Source organism: Rattus norvegicus, chromosome 5, assembly GCF_036323735.1.
Source record: "Rattus norvegicus strain BN/NHsdMcwi chromosome 5, GRCr8, whole genome shotgun sequence".
Classification (NCBI taxonomy): domain Eukaryota; kingdom Metazoa; phylum Chordata; class Mammalia; order Rodentia; family Muridae; genus Rattus; species Rattus norvegicus.
In genome coordinates, this window is record NC_086023.1 from 162,385,662 (window position 1) to 162,400,082 (window position 14,421).

A 14,421-nucleotide genomic window follows, 5' to 3' on the forward strand; every position below is an offset into this window, starting at 1 on the left:
TGTGTGCAGGCCTTTCTGGAGAACTGGTTTATTTACAAAAGGCTTAAAGTAGAAAACGTGTGTGCTGGGTTCATACATGCCCAATGGCAGACACCTAGTCATCAGCTGCACAGAACACAGGTTCATAGGAGCAGGCAGTACAGATGCATCCATCTATCCTGGAATACCTGGAAGGTAAGGAAGGCTTCTGCCTCTACCACTAGGAGCCACAAAGACTTCCCAGTCATGGGTGTCTAGGCTTGAGCAAGGTCTCTCTGTCAAAGGAGGATTTTTAGGAGTTGGAGCAGAGGTAGACTAGCTAAGAGTCCACAGCAATAGTAGCAGAAGGTCTAAGCTGACCCGGGACTGGTCAGGTAGGGAAGGAAGTGTGAGGGAAACACCTTCAGTGACACCATCATTCCACCTGGATCCCACAGGGCCCAGCTCAGTGCCCAAAGACCTGTCCTTCCTTGGAGTGTGAAGCACAATCCCCATTCGGGCTGGTGACCACAACCATGCACAGTCACACTCAGACCTCAGAACTGGGACGGTCCTGATCCAGAGTCCATCCTTGACTCAACCTCCCTGAGGACCTACATCCACCGAGGATGAGTCCGTTCCTTTCCATCCTGAGAAGAGCAAAGGGTCTGGGGCCACTGAATCACCTCCGGACACTTCAGAAGCCACCTTCCACTCTGCTCCCCTGCAGTCAGGTAAACACATCCTGTCCATCTGGGTCGACTCAGGAGGTAGAAAGTGTATACAGAGCAAAGCAAAGACTTATCAGTGCAGCAAGCTCCCTCTACGCCCTTCAGAAAAGGTAATTACTCTGGGCCTCACTTTTCCTAACTAGAAGTCTGCTTTCTTTGCCCTCTCTTACAATCAATGAAGATAGAAAGAAGGAAGAAAAAAATACATAGACCACTCTGTACACGTAACCCTGTTCCCGTGTGAGTGTCGTGAATACCGGATACTGGGATCTTTAATCTTTCCATTTTCTAGAGGTTCTCTGGGTAGCTGCCCTCTCTGCCAGTACTCAGAGAACATTCTGAAATGGCCCCTGAACACAGCACGCAGCTCCTTGGGAGCAATCTGGGTAAGTGACAGAGAAGTGACTCACTCCCCAACAGTCTCTTATATTAGGCGCCTACTTAGACTCCTGGCCCCGGCGACATCTAGCAATCCCAGTGTTTCTAAGAAATAGGCAAACCATGCCGCAGAGAAGGAAGTCTTCAGAAGACGCAACCCGCTCAAGCAGCGGGGCAGTGGTCCCGGTCCTTCCCGCCTCGAGACCGCGGGACAGAAGGGACTTCGGTCCTTCCCACCTCGAGACCGCGGGACAGAAGGGACTTCGCAAGGCTGAAAGGTGTTCCTGAGCCTGGCTGGGTGTTACCCGAGCCCTGACCAAGCTCTCAGAGAGAGCCACAGGGTATTTCTGGAACATGAGTTTGTCGGGAACCGAGTACCATCCCAGGCTCCCAACCTGCCAGTCTTCGGGTTCCTAGAGGCGCGTGGCGCCTGTTGGGGATGGGATGGCCTCTCGTGCTGTCCCGGAATTAAGCAGTAGCTAGGATGGGCACTTTGTGATGCGCAGCTGTCCCCCATGATATCAAGAGTCACCCACCTTGGCGGGCACTGTGTGCCCGGTGGCCCACAGCTGCAGTTCGACGACCAGCGCGACCCAGAGGGCGGCGGGCGCCATAGGGGCGGCGGTAGCTCCCGCTCTTGCGCCTGGAGCTCTCGTGCCTCTGCTGCGCTCTAGCTGGTGACTGAAAGTGAAACCCCCAGGCCAGGAGCTAGGGCAGACCAGGGGGTGGGGGCGGGCGGGAATGGGCGGGGCCACGCCTGGAGGACACGCCCCCTTACACAAGTCCTCTAGTCTCGCTGGACATCTCCACCTATGATTCCCTGGTAGCTCTAGGCCTCTTTCTTTGGTATCTCTTCCTGGAGTGACTCAGTCTCTCTCCATCACCCTTTCCCCTTCGAGACACTCTTCCAGTGGTGGGGACGAGACTGGCGCTGAAGACAGGTACCCACTATATTCGTGACTCGGTTCCCAGATTGGGTCTCCCCTCAGCTGATCTGCCTCCACCAACCTGTCCTAGATCTCACCGGACTTCCTACTCTCAGTGGTAGGACACGAGGGAAAGCAGCCCCAAAGTTGACACCAGCTCAGGGGAACCAAAGCCTTTTAGATCATTTAGACTCTAGAGCCAGGTAACTACATGTAAATGTTTGCACTTTTTCATGGAGCTCGTTAACATGAGCTATATATTATGGCTCCTATACCATGCAACCTGTGTCTGCTTACTCGGAGTGTAGAGGCACAGTATAAGCGGCCTTGCATAGGTACAGCCCTTTTTTTCATTTGTTCCTTAAACATACTTGGATCCCTAGGTAAGAGCAGCCCTCTCCTTCTGCGTTCCCTTAGCTGATAGGTAAACAGAAATTGAGGGAGAAAGCCATCCAGAAAGTCTTGCTTCCTCGAACTGACCTCATCAGCGAGCTCACTGTAGCTGCCATCTGAGTGGCAGCCCCAAAGACACTGTGTATCCCTACAGCCCTGCATATAGAGTATTTGAAGAGGTAGGGTGGGCAGGGAGGCAGGCAACTATTCTGCCCCTCCTCATGCGCGCGTGCGAGTGCACACACACACACACACACACACACACACACACACACACACACACACACCTCACTCACTCACTGTAGGTTGATAGATTCTGAGAGACCTGTAGCCACTGACCCTTGTGAGGGCCACCTCAAGGAAGGTACTTTTAGGTGCTGGGGAGAAACTGGGAAGTGACCCTTGAGAGGATGGAAAATCCCACCTACTGGTCAGGAGTCTGGGAAATCACCTGGATCCCACATGTTTCTGAGAGGCAGCCCACAACCTTAACCCTGAAGAGAGGCAGCCACTGAGCAGGATGGGAGAGCTCTGGTCTCTAAGCCTCCTGGGGAAGACATGAGGGTGGGGTGCTCTGGTCCATCTGAGAAAGCTGAAAGCCAGGAATGAAGTATCACCTGTCAGAAGCCAAGAGTCAGTGGTCTGCCCTGGACCTGGATCCTGTCCAGTGAGTCCAATTCACTCATTCTCTCCAGCAAGGGGACAATGCCACCAAAGGACCCCACCCACGTGGGGGACCATAGGCTAGTTCCTATTTTAATCTGTATTCTTGTGGCATCACATACCTCATATGTGATGACTTGCTCCCATGCTTCTGGCCCAAGATCAAGGGGCCACCTTTGACGATAGCCTTGTTAGCGAAAATCTACATAGTAAGGGATAAGGAGTAAATACGAATGGTGTGTGTGTGTGTGTGTGTGTGTGTGTGTGTGTGTGTGTGTGTGTGTTTCTCCTTTTCTTATAAAGCCACCAATACCAATCACAATAGCTCTCCCCTGATGACATTTTTAAATGCTAGTTACGACTTCATATAGGATCAGATGTCACTCTGTGAAAATAGTACAGCCTGACCACTGTCCCCCCCACCCCCATCCCTGCGAGCTAATTTAGCACCTGTGCAGGTTGCAAATCTTCACCAGGGATTACTTGCTGCTGTTCACAATTAATAATGCACAGTGATTGCGAAAACAGTAGTTACTGGAAGGCCACTCGGGGTTGGCAATGTATGTCTGCCGGTACACATGGTCTTGCTAGGGAGAGTTGAAGTTTGGTGGGACATTTCACAGCGAGGAGGAAGTACCATAGACTCAAATGCAGATAAGTTACCTTTGAAGCCAAGGAGCTTCTCTACAGCCTAGTTACTGTGCACCCTGTGGCATTATACACTCCTCCGATGACACAGGTACGCCATCCCGTCCTGGGTATTCCCTTGGTGCCTAGGAAGCACACAATAGAAACATCTCAATAAAGTGGAAGCGAGGGAGGACGTCTGCTAAGTATACACAAGAGACAATAAAGAGATTAATGTTAACCGAATATGGTAGTGCATGCGTTCAATTCCAGCACTAGGGAGGAAGAGCTCAGAGAGTTCAAGGCCAGCTTGATGTATATAGTGAACAGCAGGACAGCCAGGGCTATATAGAGAAACCTTGTCTCAAAATGCCAAGTGGGGAGCGTGAATATATGAGTATATATCGGGGTTGGAATCCAGTCTAATCCATGATGCACCTCTTAGCCCATCAGCCTTTTAGTACAGAAAAGGTCCTGTTTTTCTTATATCAACCAGCAGAGATAGGATGATGGCTTGCTTAGGGGCCACAGATAGAATATCTAAATCTGGTCCCTCCCCACTTCCCAGGACAGCGTCAACCCTGTCATCTCATACCCCAACAAGCTGACATAGCTGATTCTGCAAACAGAAGACTCACCTTTGAAAGGCAAGGCAAGCAGGGGTGCCCAGGCTGCTACCTGAGCACTTATTGTGTGCCGGGTGGCCTGGCAAACCTCTGGTAGGAAGCAGTCCAGCTTCAGCCAACACAGGTTTCAGCCCTTGACATGCCCACCTGTATGCACCCAGAGAGAATGAGCCAGAAACTGAATCACCAAAGCCCCAGTACCTGCAACCCCTGACTTTTTTTTTTTTGCTTGTTCATGTTCATGTGGTGTTCCTGTGTTGGCCTACCCCCCCTCCTCATAAGGTTCTAGTGATAAACCAAAGCATGATTCTAACCAAGTGCACCCTGGGGAACCAATGAGTTTGTTGAACTTTCCTACGGAGAGCACGGTGACTCCAAGGCAGCCACATTGGAAAGTCTTCACATGGCAAGGTTAGTGTCGTCCACACAGCCACATAGAGTCCCTCTTATAGTCTTTCACAGCCAAGTACTCTAGTACTTCCAGGGACACACCAAGGCCCCCAGGAGCAAGCTGGATAGAACTGTGAACTTGGAGGAGTGGCTAGAAATTCAGGTGAGGATCCAATAGCCCTCCCCACCCCCTTTTCTTCAAGGGAAATGCCCATTGACCTTGCAGTGGTGGACTCTTATTGGCACAGCTGCATTGTTTTCTAGGAAGAAAGTCTTCTGCAACACTGGTGTGTGTGTGTGTGTGTGTGTGTGTGTGTGTGTGTGTGTGTGTGTGTGTGTGTGTGTGCATGTGCACACTCAGAGGCACATACGTGGTCATTGAGACCAGAAATTAATGTCAAGTGCGTTTCTCAATTCTCAATACTTTGAGGTCCAGAGCTCACCTATTTAGGTGATCTGGTTAGCATATGCTCCACAGATCCTATCTCTACCTCCTGAGTCTATTTCAGGAAGACTACAGTATCCATTATGCTTTTTAAGCGCCCCTTACCTCAATGGGTGCAGACATGGGTCTCATGCTTGAATACCTGCATGGCAAGTCTTCGCTGTACCATCCTCTCAGACCCTTGATGACCTGACTTTTTTTTTTTTAAAGATTTACTTATTTTATGTATATGAGTACACTGTAGCTGTCTTAAGACACATCAGAAGAGGGCATCAGATCCCATTACAGATGGTTGTGAGTCACCATGTGGTTGCTGGGAATTGAACTTAGGACCTCTGGAAGAGCAGTCAGTGCTCTTAACTGCCGAGCCCATCCCTCCAGCCCCTAACTTTCTTTTCTTTTCCTTTTTTCAATGAGACCACATACACACCTCAGACTGAAGAAACCACCAGAGAGGTGGGATGCAGCAAACAGTTGCTTGAGGTATGCTGGGAGAGGCAGCTTCTACTAAGAGAGAGAATCTCTGATATTCACAAAGCAAGCTCTTTCCAACATGGCCTCTAGGAGCCCAGTTGTATATGGCTGCTTCTAGGCAAGAGGATGTCTTGCTCTTCCTTCTCAGTGGTCCCAGACAGGACCTTTATTGCCTGACTGTTGCCTGTGCTTATCTCTACACCTTGAGTGTTCTGGGCCAGCCCCTCAGTGAGTCACAGACTAAAATCACGAGCAGGAAACTGTGCCTGTATTAGCCACAGACTCACAACTGCCTCCCCTGGTTGTCCTCCCACCTGTACCCCCAGACACACACACACACACACACGCACGCACAACATGCATATCTTGGGCTACACTGTTCGTTCATGCTGGGAGTTGGGGTATTGACCCCAAAAAAACCGCTGTCTCCATTCTCATCTCCTTATGAAGCAAAGGAGAGCTCAGGCACACAAATCTTCCCACCTCTGGGCCTCAAAGAGAACCCAGTCAACTGGGGGAAGCTTGCTAGGAGGCATACAAAAATCTCTATTCTGAGTTGTCTTTTCCCGGTCTCCAAAAAACAGCTGTTTGACCAGTAATTATTGATAAATCATTATCTAAGAGCCTCCGCTGGGCTGGCCCCTGACGAACAGATTACTGTACATTGTATAAGGGTGCGCTATATGGCCTTTAAATGCATGATCATTAAATGCTTTTTAAAGAGGACTAAATAAATAGGGAGATAGAGCTCAGTGGGTAAAGTGTTTGCCACAAGAGCTTGAGCAGTAGAATTCAGATTCCTGAGCACCCATAAAATGCTGTGTGGATGTGGTACCCAAACTGTACTCCCAGCATGTGAGAGGTAAGAACAACAGGACCCCTGGGGGCAAGCTAGCTAGCCAGCTACCCCAATCTAGTGAAGAATGGCTGAGGAAAACACATCCTATATCTACCTTGGGCCTTTACATTCCCCCACACACATTTACACACACACACACACACACACACACACACACACACACACACCTCTAGGACTGGCTAATGTTATAGGTGCCGCCGCTGTGGGTGTTAGGAACTGAACTCGAGTCCTCTGAAAGAGCGGCAAACACTGGTAACTAACGCTGAGACATCTCTCCAGCCCCTTATTTCAAACTCTTTCACTTCATCGTTAGACTTTGCCTCTGAGCTACAGTTCTCACTCATGCAATTCCTTCCCAGGGAGGACAACTGCTTTGCGTTTGATGTTTCTCTCGACTATTTTCTGCCTTAGTATGAAAAATAACACAGAGGATTTCAGTGAGCCCTCAGATCTGTGGACTCCATATCCCGGGGTTTACTTAACCAGGGATCAGACATGTTCTAGAAAGCAAGCGAGATAAAAAACATGGAGTGTGCGTATTGAACACATACAGACCTTGTTTCTTGATATTATTGTTTATTCTCTAAAGTCACAAAGGGGTGAGACATACCATATAAAGCTGGCTCAAAGTCTACAGGCAAGTGTGTGTGTGTTACCCAAAAGCATTACTCCCTTTTACATAAGGTATCCGAGCATGGGTGGTTTAAGTATACTGGAAGAGTAGGGATTCTGAATGTGAACATCCATGGGTATGAATATCTGTAGAAGGGGCTCCCAGAGCTGCTTCCATGAGCTGCCGAGCTGCCGAAGAGAGACTGTGTTTCATTTGCATGCAAATTCGCCCACACAAACCCAAACAGCAGGAGCCTGGTCCCGCCCTTAGACAGCAACGTCTTTGGGATGGGAACGCCCACAAGTTTGGTTCTAACTCTCTTCTTTTTCACTTGTTGTGTAGCGTTGTGTCCTCGCCTCGAGGTCTATCCCTTTCTTCCCCTCTTCTCCTTTTGTGGATTTTTGGGGGATATGCAGTGCTTCATCTCTTGTCCTGCTAAACAGAGTCTTGTCAAAGGCACGGGAGACTGTTTCCCTGGGTAAACCTAGAGAGCAGGGCTGCGGGAGGGAGGTGGTGCACATTTTCATTTTCACAGTGAACTCTAGACTCCCAGGACCCACATCTGCAGTGCCCTTTCACTTCTGTGTTTCCGTTTATAACTATTCTTTTCTCCTTTCCCCTCTCCTCTTTTAAATTTTAAAAATTCCTTCTTTTATAATGTATTATTTTATCTTTATTGCATGTTCGTTGGTGTTTTGCTTGAATCTATATCTGTGTGAGGGTGTGGGATCCCCTGGAACTGGAGTTACAGACAGTTGTGAACTGCCATATGGATTCTGGGAGTTGAACTCGGGACCTCTGGAACAGCAGCTAGCGCTCTTAACTGCTGAGCTATCTCTCCAGCCCTTAAACTTTCTTTCTGTCTTGTGCAGCCTAGGCTGGCCTCAAGCATATTGTGTAGCTAAGGATGACCTTGAACTCCAATCCTCCTGCCTCCACTCCTTTGTCCTGGGATTATAGGTGTTCACCAGGTGTCCATTCATGCCATGTTAGGAATGGAACCCAGGGGTTTGTGAGTAGTGTTGAGCATCTCCAGTTCTCATTTATCATCCCCCTCCCCATCCCCTCTCCCCCCCCCCCTCTGTGATTGGACTAGAACCCAGGCTCTGTAAACCCTAGAAAGGACCTGCTTCATACCTCCAGCCCAGCCCCCTTTATCTTCAAACTTCTCTCAATTCTGCATCACTCCCCCGCCCCCTTGCCTGCCCCCCTGTTGCCCCCCCCAGCCCCAACCTGGCCCCTCTCACCTGAAGTCTAAGAGAACCCTTTTTAGGGCAAGTCCTCCTGCCCTCACTCCTCTAACTCCACACCCACTTTCCCCCATCTTCTCTGTCTCTCTCCAAACCACCTACACCCTCTGCCCTTCCACATCTTGCTCGTCTCTCCCTCTGTGTCTGAGGGACACAGGGAGATGCTGGTCCCATTCATGGGCCACAGGTTTCTAGATAGAGACTCTAGGACAAGCAACGGCTGCTCCCACACACAATACACATACACAATCAATTCTGGCCTCAGTTTCCCTGCATCAATCTATAAATGGCCTCTCTGCCCTCTGCTGTGTTTTCTTGTGTTTCCTAAGTCTGTGGCTGATCTGCCTACAATTTCTCATATTCTCTTGATGACTTGCTCATTGGATCTCTGGTCTAGAGTGTAGAGTGAATTATATTATTCGGGTCCTGCCATACAATGTCTGTCTGTCTGTCTGTCTGTCTGTCTGTCTGTCTGTTCTCTCTCTCTCTTTCCTTCCCTCCCTCCCTTTCTTTCTCTCTGTGTGTCTGTCTGTTTCTCTGTCTCTCTATGCCTGTGTTTAGCCTAAGCTCCAGCCTCCTGCATGTTATGCACTCTACCACTGAGCTATACTCCCCCCAAGTCAATTTTCTCTCAAACTCTGTTCCCCATCCCACCTCAACTAGGATTCCTACTGCTGAAATCTCTCCATTCTTGTAAATAAGTCTGGTGTGGCTTATGAGTGTTGGAGTGTCTCCGGAGTAGGCTGTGGGACCACAGGCTACTGGGTACATGTGTACCTATTTCCCTAACACTGCCCGATTCCTCTGTGCCGCCCACATGGTCACACCCACTAGTAAGGCCAGAGAGTTCCTATTTTGGCACGTTTTCCCCTGAACTCCCCGCTAGCTAGCTTTCTGACTCGGGCCAGTTCGGTGGGTGTGGAGTGGAACCGCTAGTACCTCATTTGCATTTCTCTGAAGTTCGTGGGTCTAAGCACCTCTTCGTTGCTGCTGAGTCATCCGGGTTTCCCCTTCTCTGAACTGCTTTTCAACATCCTTTCATCCGATCGTTATTATTTCCTGTCTTCTTGTAGATCTGCTCTAATTCCTTGTATCTTCTAGATATTTATCCCTCGTCATTTTCAGATATCATAAAGACCTCCTCCATTCTGGTATGGGCTTGCTGTCTTTATTCGGGCTTTCCCCTCATTGTTTGAACATCCCTTAATTGGACAGCTGATGCAGCTTCAGAAGTAAAAGTTTGTGCCATAAAGCCGGAATTGGATCGCCAGGACTCACAGGGTGGAAAGAACCAACTCCTGAAAGTTGTTCATGTACATGTTTCTCAACCCCACTCCCGAAACACACATACCAATAAATACATACATATATACATAAATGTAATTTTTAAAATATACATAAATGTAATTTTTAAAAGTCTATTTAAAAAGTCTCTTGTTTGGGGTGTGTGTGTGTGTGTGTGTGTGTGTGTGTGTGTGTGTGTGTGTGCGCGCGCGCGTGCCTGCCTTTCTTATGCTACCAACCAAACATTCCATCCTTCCATCATTTATTGCAAGTATGTGGTTCAGTTGCTAGAAGAGCGCATCTCCTCTTTCAGTCTTGTTATTTCTAGACATGTTCCGTATTGTTGTTGGTAGACTCTTGAAGAACGTTTAATAGACGAGGTGAATTCTCTTTGTGTGCTACTCTTTTTCATAATTGGCTTAAGGGAAGATTGCCCCCCCCCCAGAAATAATAATAGTTAATAATTAATAATAATAATAATAGCTGATGAGAGGCCATCATTAAGAGTGTTTGCTGCACAAGCATGAAGACTTGAGTTCAAGTTACCAGCACCCACATAAGAAAAGAGGTTTGGTCATATGTTCCCGTAACCCTAGTGCTGTAGAGGACAGAGACAAGAGTAGTTCTGGGGCTTGCTGGCTGCCCACCTAGCTCCAGATTTGGTGAGAGACCCTGTGTCAAGGAAAGAAGACAGAGAGTGACAAAGCAGCACACCTCATGTCCTCATCTGTCCCCTGTCCATGCACACATGGATAACGCACCATCAGCCCTTCATTGGTTCCACCCCTGACGATTTCCCAAACACCAGCTGAGAATTCATGGCCAGTGACATCATAGCCACTGAAATGGCTCTGCAGGTAAAGGCACTTTTTGCCATGCCTAACGACCTGAGTTCAGTCCTCAGAAAGAATGCTGTGGATCGAAAGAACTAGCTCTATAAAGTTCTCTGACTTCCACACAGAAGATGTGCACTTATGCGAGTGTGAGCGTGCACTCGAACACACGCATGCACACACACACACACACACACACACACACACACATACAGGATAATAAATAAATGTAGACATATCTGAATGAAGACTTCACTGAACTACAGGTGAGTTTGGGGGAGAACAGATTTACTCCATCCATGAGCACAGCTCACCATGCTTGATCCCTTCAGACCTTCCCATGGTTTTCTTTCCTCTCTAGCCATTTGGATGTGGATGGGGCCAAGAGATCACACCTGTCCCTGACAAATACTCCTTTCGAATCCAGGTTCCTAGGTGACATCTGCAGCAGCCCCAGAACAGCCAAACAGCGGGGTTTCATAATCTTATCTTTTAATTTAACCAACTCCCATGAGTCCACACAGGCAGTAGAGCATGAGCACCTGATACAGAGAAAAATCTCTTTATAAGCCTGTCTGCGCAGTATAGTTTGCCAGGCAGTGGCTGCTTCTTATGTTGCACCAGGCACTCCAAAGAGGCTCTAGTTCACAGACAGAGAACTTAAGTTTCTTCAGGATACCTGACCTTATGGGATATAGAACAGATAGGATATAGAAACTCAGACATCGGAACAAAATAGCCACCATCTTCATCAAATCAGCAACACTTCACAAGAGGGTCCTTCATGATCTATCTTGTTGACTGTGGACATCCCTTCATAGATAGAGGGACTGAGGAGGATCATTGGACTCTCATTTGAGTTTCCAGCCACCAAAATCTGCCATAACGCCATGTGCCTGGAGTACACAGACTGGAGAATGTTAATTAAGAGGGAGTCTATCTATGGCTTGTAGAAAAAGCCACCATCCATGTGGCTCCTTCTGTGGGTTATAGAGAAGCCACTATCTGTGTGGCTCCCTTTGTGGGTTGTAGAGAAGCCAGCATCATTGTGGCATACAAGTTTCTAGTGTGGAAGCTTCGGGGTCATCCAGGTTCCCGTAAGTAGCCACTCATTCATACTAGTAAGGAAGCCCAATAAACTCAGTAGTTCTCCAATGTGAACTCTGGTAAAAATCATACTTCCTTTTGTGTTGAACTCCTTATAAGGTGGGGGTAGATGTTGTTTCTGTTTCCATCTGGGAAAAAAATTCTCAAGACAATATGGCACCTTCCGGGAGCAGTGGCTTGGGAGAGGTTGAGTGACAGATGTGAACAATGCCTTGGGAGAGGTTGAGGGACGGAGCGTCTGGCTCTGTGGCCACTGCTTTTACGTGAACCTCAGCAAGCCTCAGTGTTCCCAGGGCCTCCATTTCCCCATCTGTAGTCTGAGAAGGAAAGGTTATAGAGCCTTGGAGTTATGAAGCTTTTGCTGCATAGCTCAGCTCAGCCCTCCTTGCTCCACTTCCTCCAGGCTCTATCACCACACTGCCTCTCCCTGGGGACTACCAGCCAATGAGCCAGTACGGAGTGCCTTCATTTCTAAGTTGCAAAGCCTTCATTTTAGAGCTAGAGCAGACAGAAGATTTAAGGGTGGGGGGATGGGCTTAAGGACACAGGAGACTCTAGTTTCAGTTCAGGAGCCAGCAATCAGTCTCCCCATTCCTGCTCTGAGAGGCTTGGCTCCTGAGAGTGAGTCAGAACCTGTGCTCCTAGCAAGGCACTAGGTAAGCCCAGAGTCTCCATGTCATGGACTGCAATTTCCCCCAAATCACTCTTCCCTTCCTTTACTCAGAAGAGAAAAGAAAGAGATGATTTTCCCTGGGTTGAGTTTCCCAATCTCCACTCAATCATGTGTTTATGAGTCTGTACCTTGCAGTAGCCTCGGCTAGAGGGGAGTACAGTGACTCAGTGTGGACCAGCTCCTTGCAGATAGCCAAAGGAAGGAACAAAAGTGATTCTGCCTGCTCAAGGAGGCAGTGACCACACTGTCTCTAATTGGTCCCCAGGGAGAAATCTGTCTTCGGCATTTCCCTGATCCCCAGGCCTGTTCTGCCTGCCTTGAGGACTCAAACATATATTGAGCACCAATTGTATACCAGGCAGAATAGCCATGTCCCTTTGCTCTTTTTCAGTTGAAATACAGCCCTGTGTCCCAAAGGAGAACCCAGGAACCGTTAGTTTCTAGAACCGCATGGTAATTCGGTTGCCAAGGAGCTTCCCAGTGAGCCTATTTTAGGAAATACAGTGGCATACATGCATGAAAATGCAACAATACTCAATATTTTGTGCATTAACTAAAATGAATAATGAAATTAAGGGAGCAAGCTATTTAAGGCAGCAAGACTAAGAGTTTAGACATAACCTAGACTTGGGATCAAGCCCCAAGTCAGGCCATTTACTGGTATGTGACTTTGACCGTTGGCAGATCTCTTCATCTTCCTCTGACCCCCGCCCCAACTGCCAAACAGGGGTGGCAGGCAAATGCAGATTCAGAAAGACTGAAGAAATGTCTCAGTTGGCAGAGTGCTTGCCTAGGATGCATGCAGGCCTGGGTTCCATCCCTGACAGCACAGATACCAGATGCTGTGGTGTATGGGTTCATGTCTATAATCCCTGCTATAAAAAAGTAAGTAAATAAATGCAGACTCAAACATGACGCTGTAGGGAAGGGTTTCCTAAGATGCCAGCTGTGCTTTCCCCCTGCAGGCTAGAAGGAAATCCCCCTGGTTCCCCTCCTAAGGCCACTGCAACTTCCGGCTGACTGCACACAGTACCCCTGCCTCTCTTGCTGGAGCACGTACGACATCCTCTCACCCCCTTTCCCTTCAGCAACCTGGACAAGCACATGCAGTGGGGCAGTGTGTGCACTGCCCGTGCTTCGTCCTTGTGCCAACCACTTGCCACTCTATCGCCCCCTTCTCCAGATTAACCTCCTGTGATGGTTAATAGTGACCGCCGACTTGACAGGACCTAGAATCATCTAGGAGGCACGCACACCTCTGCGCGAGCCTATGAGGGAGTTTCTAGATTGGGTTAATGAGGTTGGGAGCGCCTACCCTGTATGTGGGCAGATCCATTCCAAAGGCTGGGCTCCTGGACTGAATGACAAGGCAGAGTACCAGCATTCGTCTGTTTCATGACTGCAGATCCGATGTGACTTGCCCTCCTCCGTGTCTTCCTCACCGTGAGCCAAAGTAAATCCCTCTTTCCTTAAGGTGCTTTGGCCAAGTATTATGTCACAGCAATGCGAAAAGTAACTAAAACACGTCCCCGTAACTTGGGCCACATCCTCAAGTCCTACTGTGACCTTGACTTGCCTTGAGGTTCCCCCCATACCGCACACTTTATCTATCAGTTGCACCAGATAAGGTTAGCTCAGATTTTTGGTGGTCCACAAGGGTATGGCCTATGCCCTTAACATCCACGACCCTGCCATTTGGGCTTGATAAGTATTCATTTAACAAAGTAAGATGTTCATCCTTATGGTATAGGCAGGCTTATTAGAAGCAGTCCACAGAGGAGGGAGCAGAGCCCAACCCCCACCCCCACCCACGGGTGCCACCTACTTGACTCTAAAGCTCCAAGCCCCCTAAGGTCAAAGCCCAACCGCAGGCTTCCCTTCCCAGGTGGGCTCTGACACTCAAAGAATTGTCCTGCATATCCATCCATTATCCATCCCCTATCCTCACAGTGCTCCTCAACACTCAGTCCTCTGCCTCATAGTGCTCCCTGCCTGATACACGAGAGGTCTTCTACGCAGGCCTCTAGCTTGAGCAACTGAATGAGTGAATGAATAGTGCTTTGAATGAGAATGTGTCCCCCCCCCCCATAGACTCATAAATCTGCATGCTTCATCCCTAGTTGATGAACTGTTTGGAAAGATTAGAAGGTACGGTCTCATTGGTGTATCACTGGGAGTAGGCTTTAAGGTT

General features: G+C 48.7%; 2 protein-coding genes across 2 annotated transcripts in view; one reads left to right on the forward strand and one right to left on the reverse strand.

Moving 5' to 3' along the window:
- Tnfrsf1b (TNF receptor superfamily member 1B) overlaps positions 1 to 1,750 on the reverse strand; it is a 31,162-nt gene extending 29,412 nt beyond the window's left edge. Inside the window, exon 1 of the mRNA NM_130426.4 lies at positions 1,604 to 1,750. Within this exon, the coding sequence (NP_569110.1) occupies positions 1,604 to 1,681 (78 nt within the window). The 5' untranslated portion in view covers positions 1,682 to 1,750. The remainder of the gene's footprint in view (positions 1 to 1,603) is intronic.
- The window catches only part of LOC103692519 (60S ribosomal protein L9 pseudogene), a 1,198,372-nt gene that overhangs the window by 770,916 nt on the left and 413,035 nt on the right, over positions 1 to 14,421 (forward strand). The gene's annotated exons all lie outside the window — the stretch shown is intronic.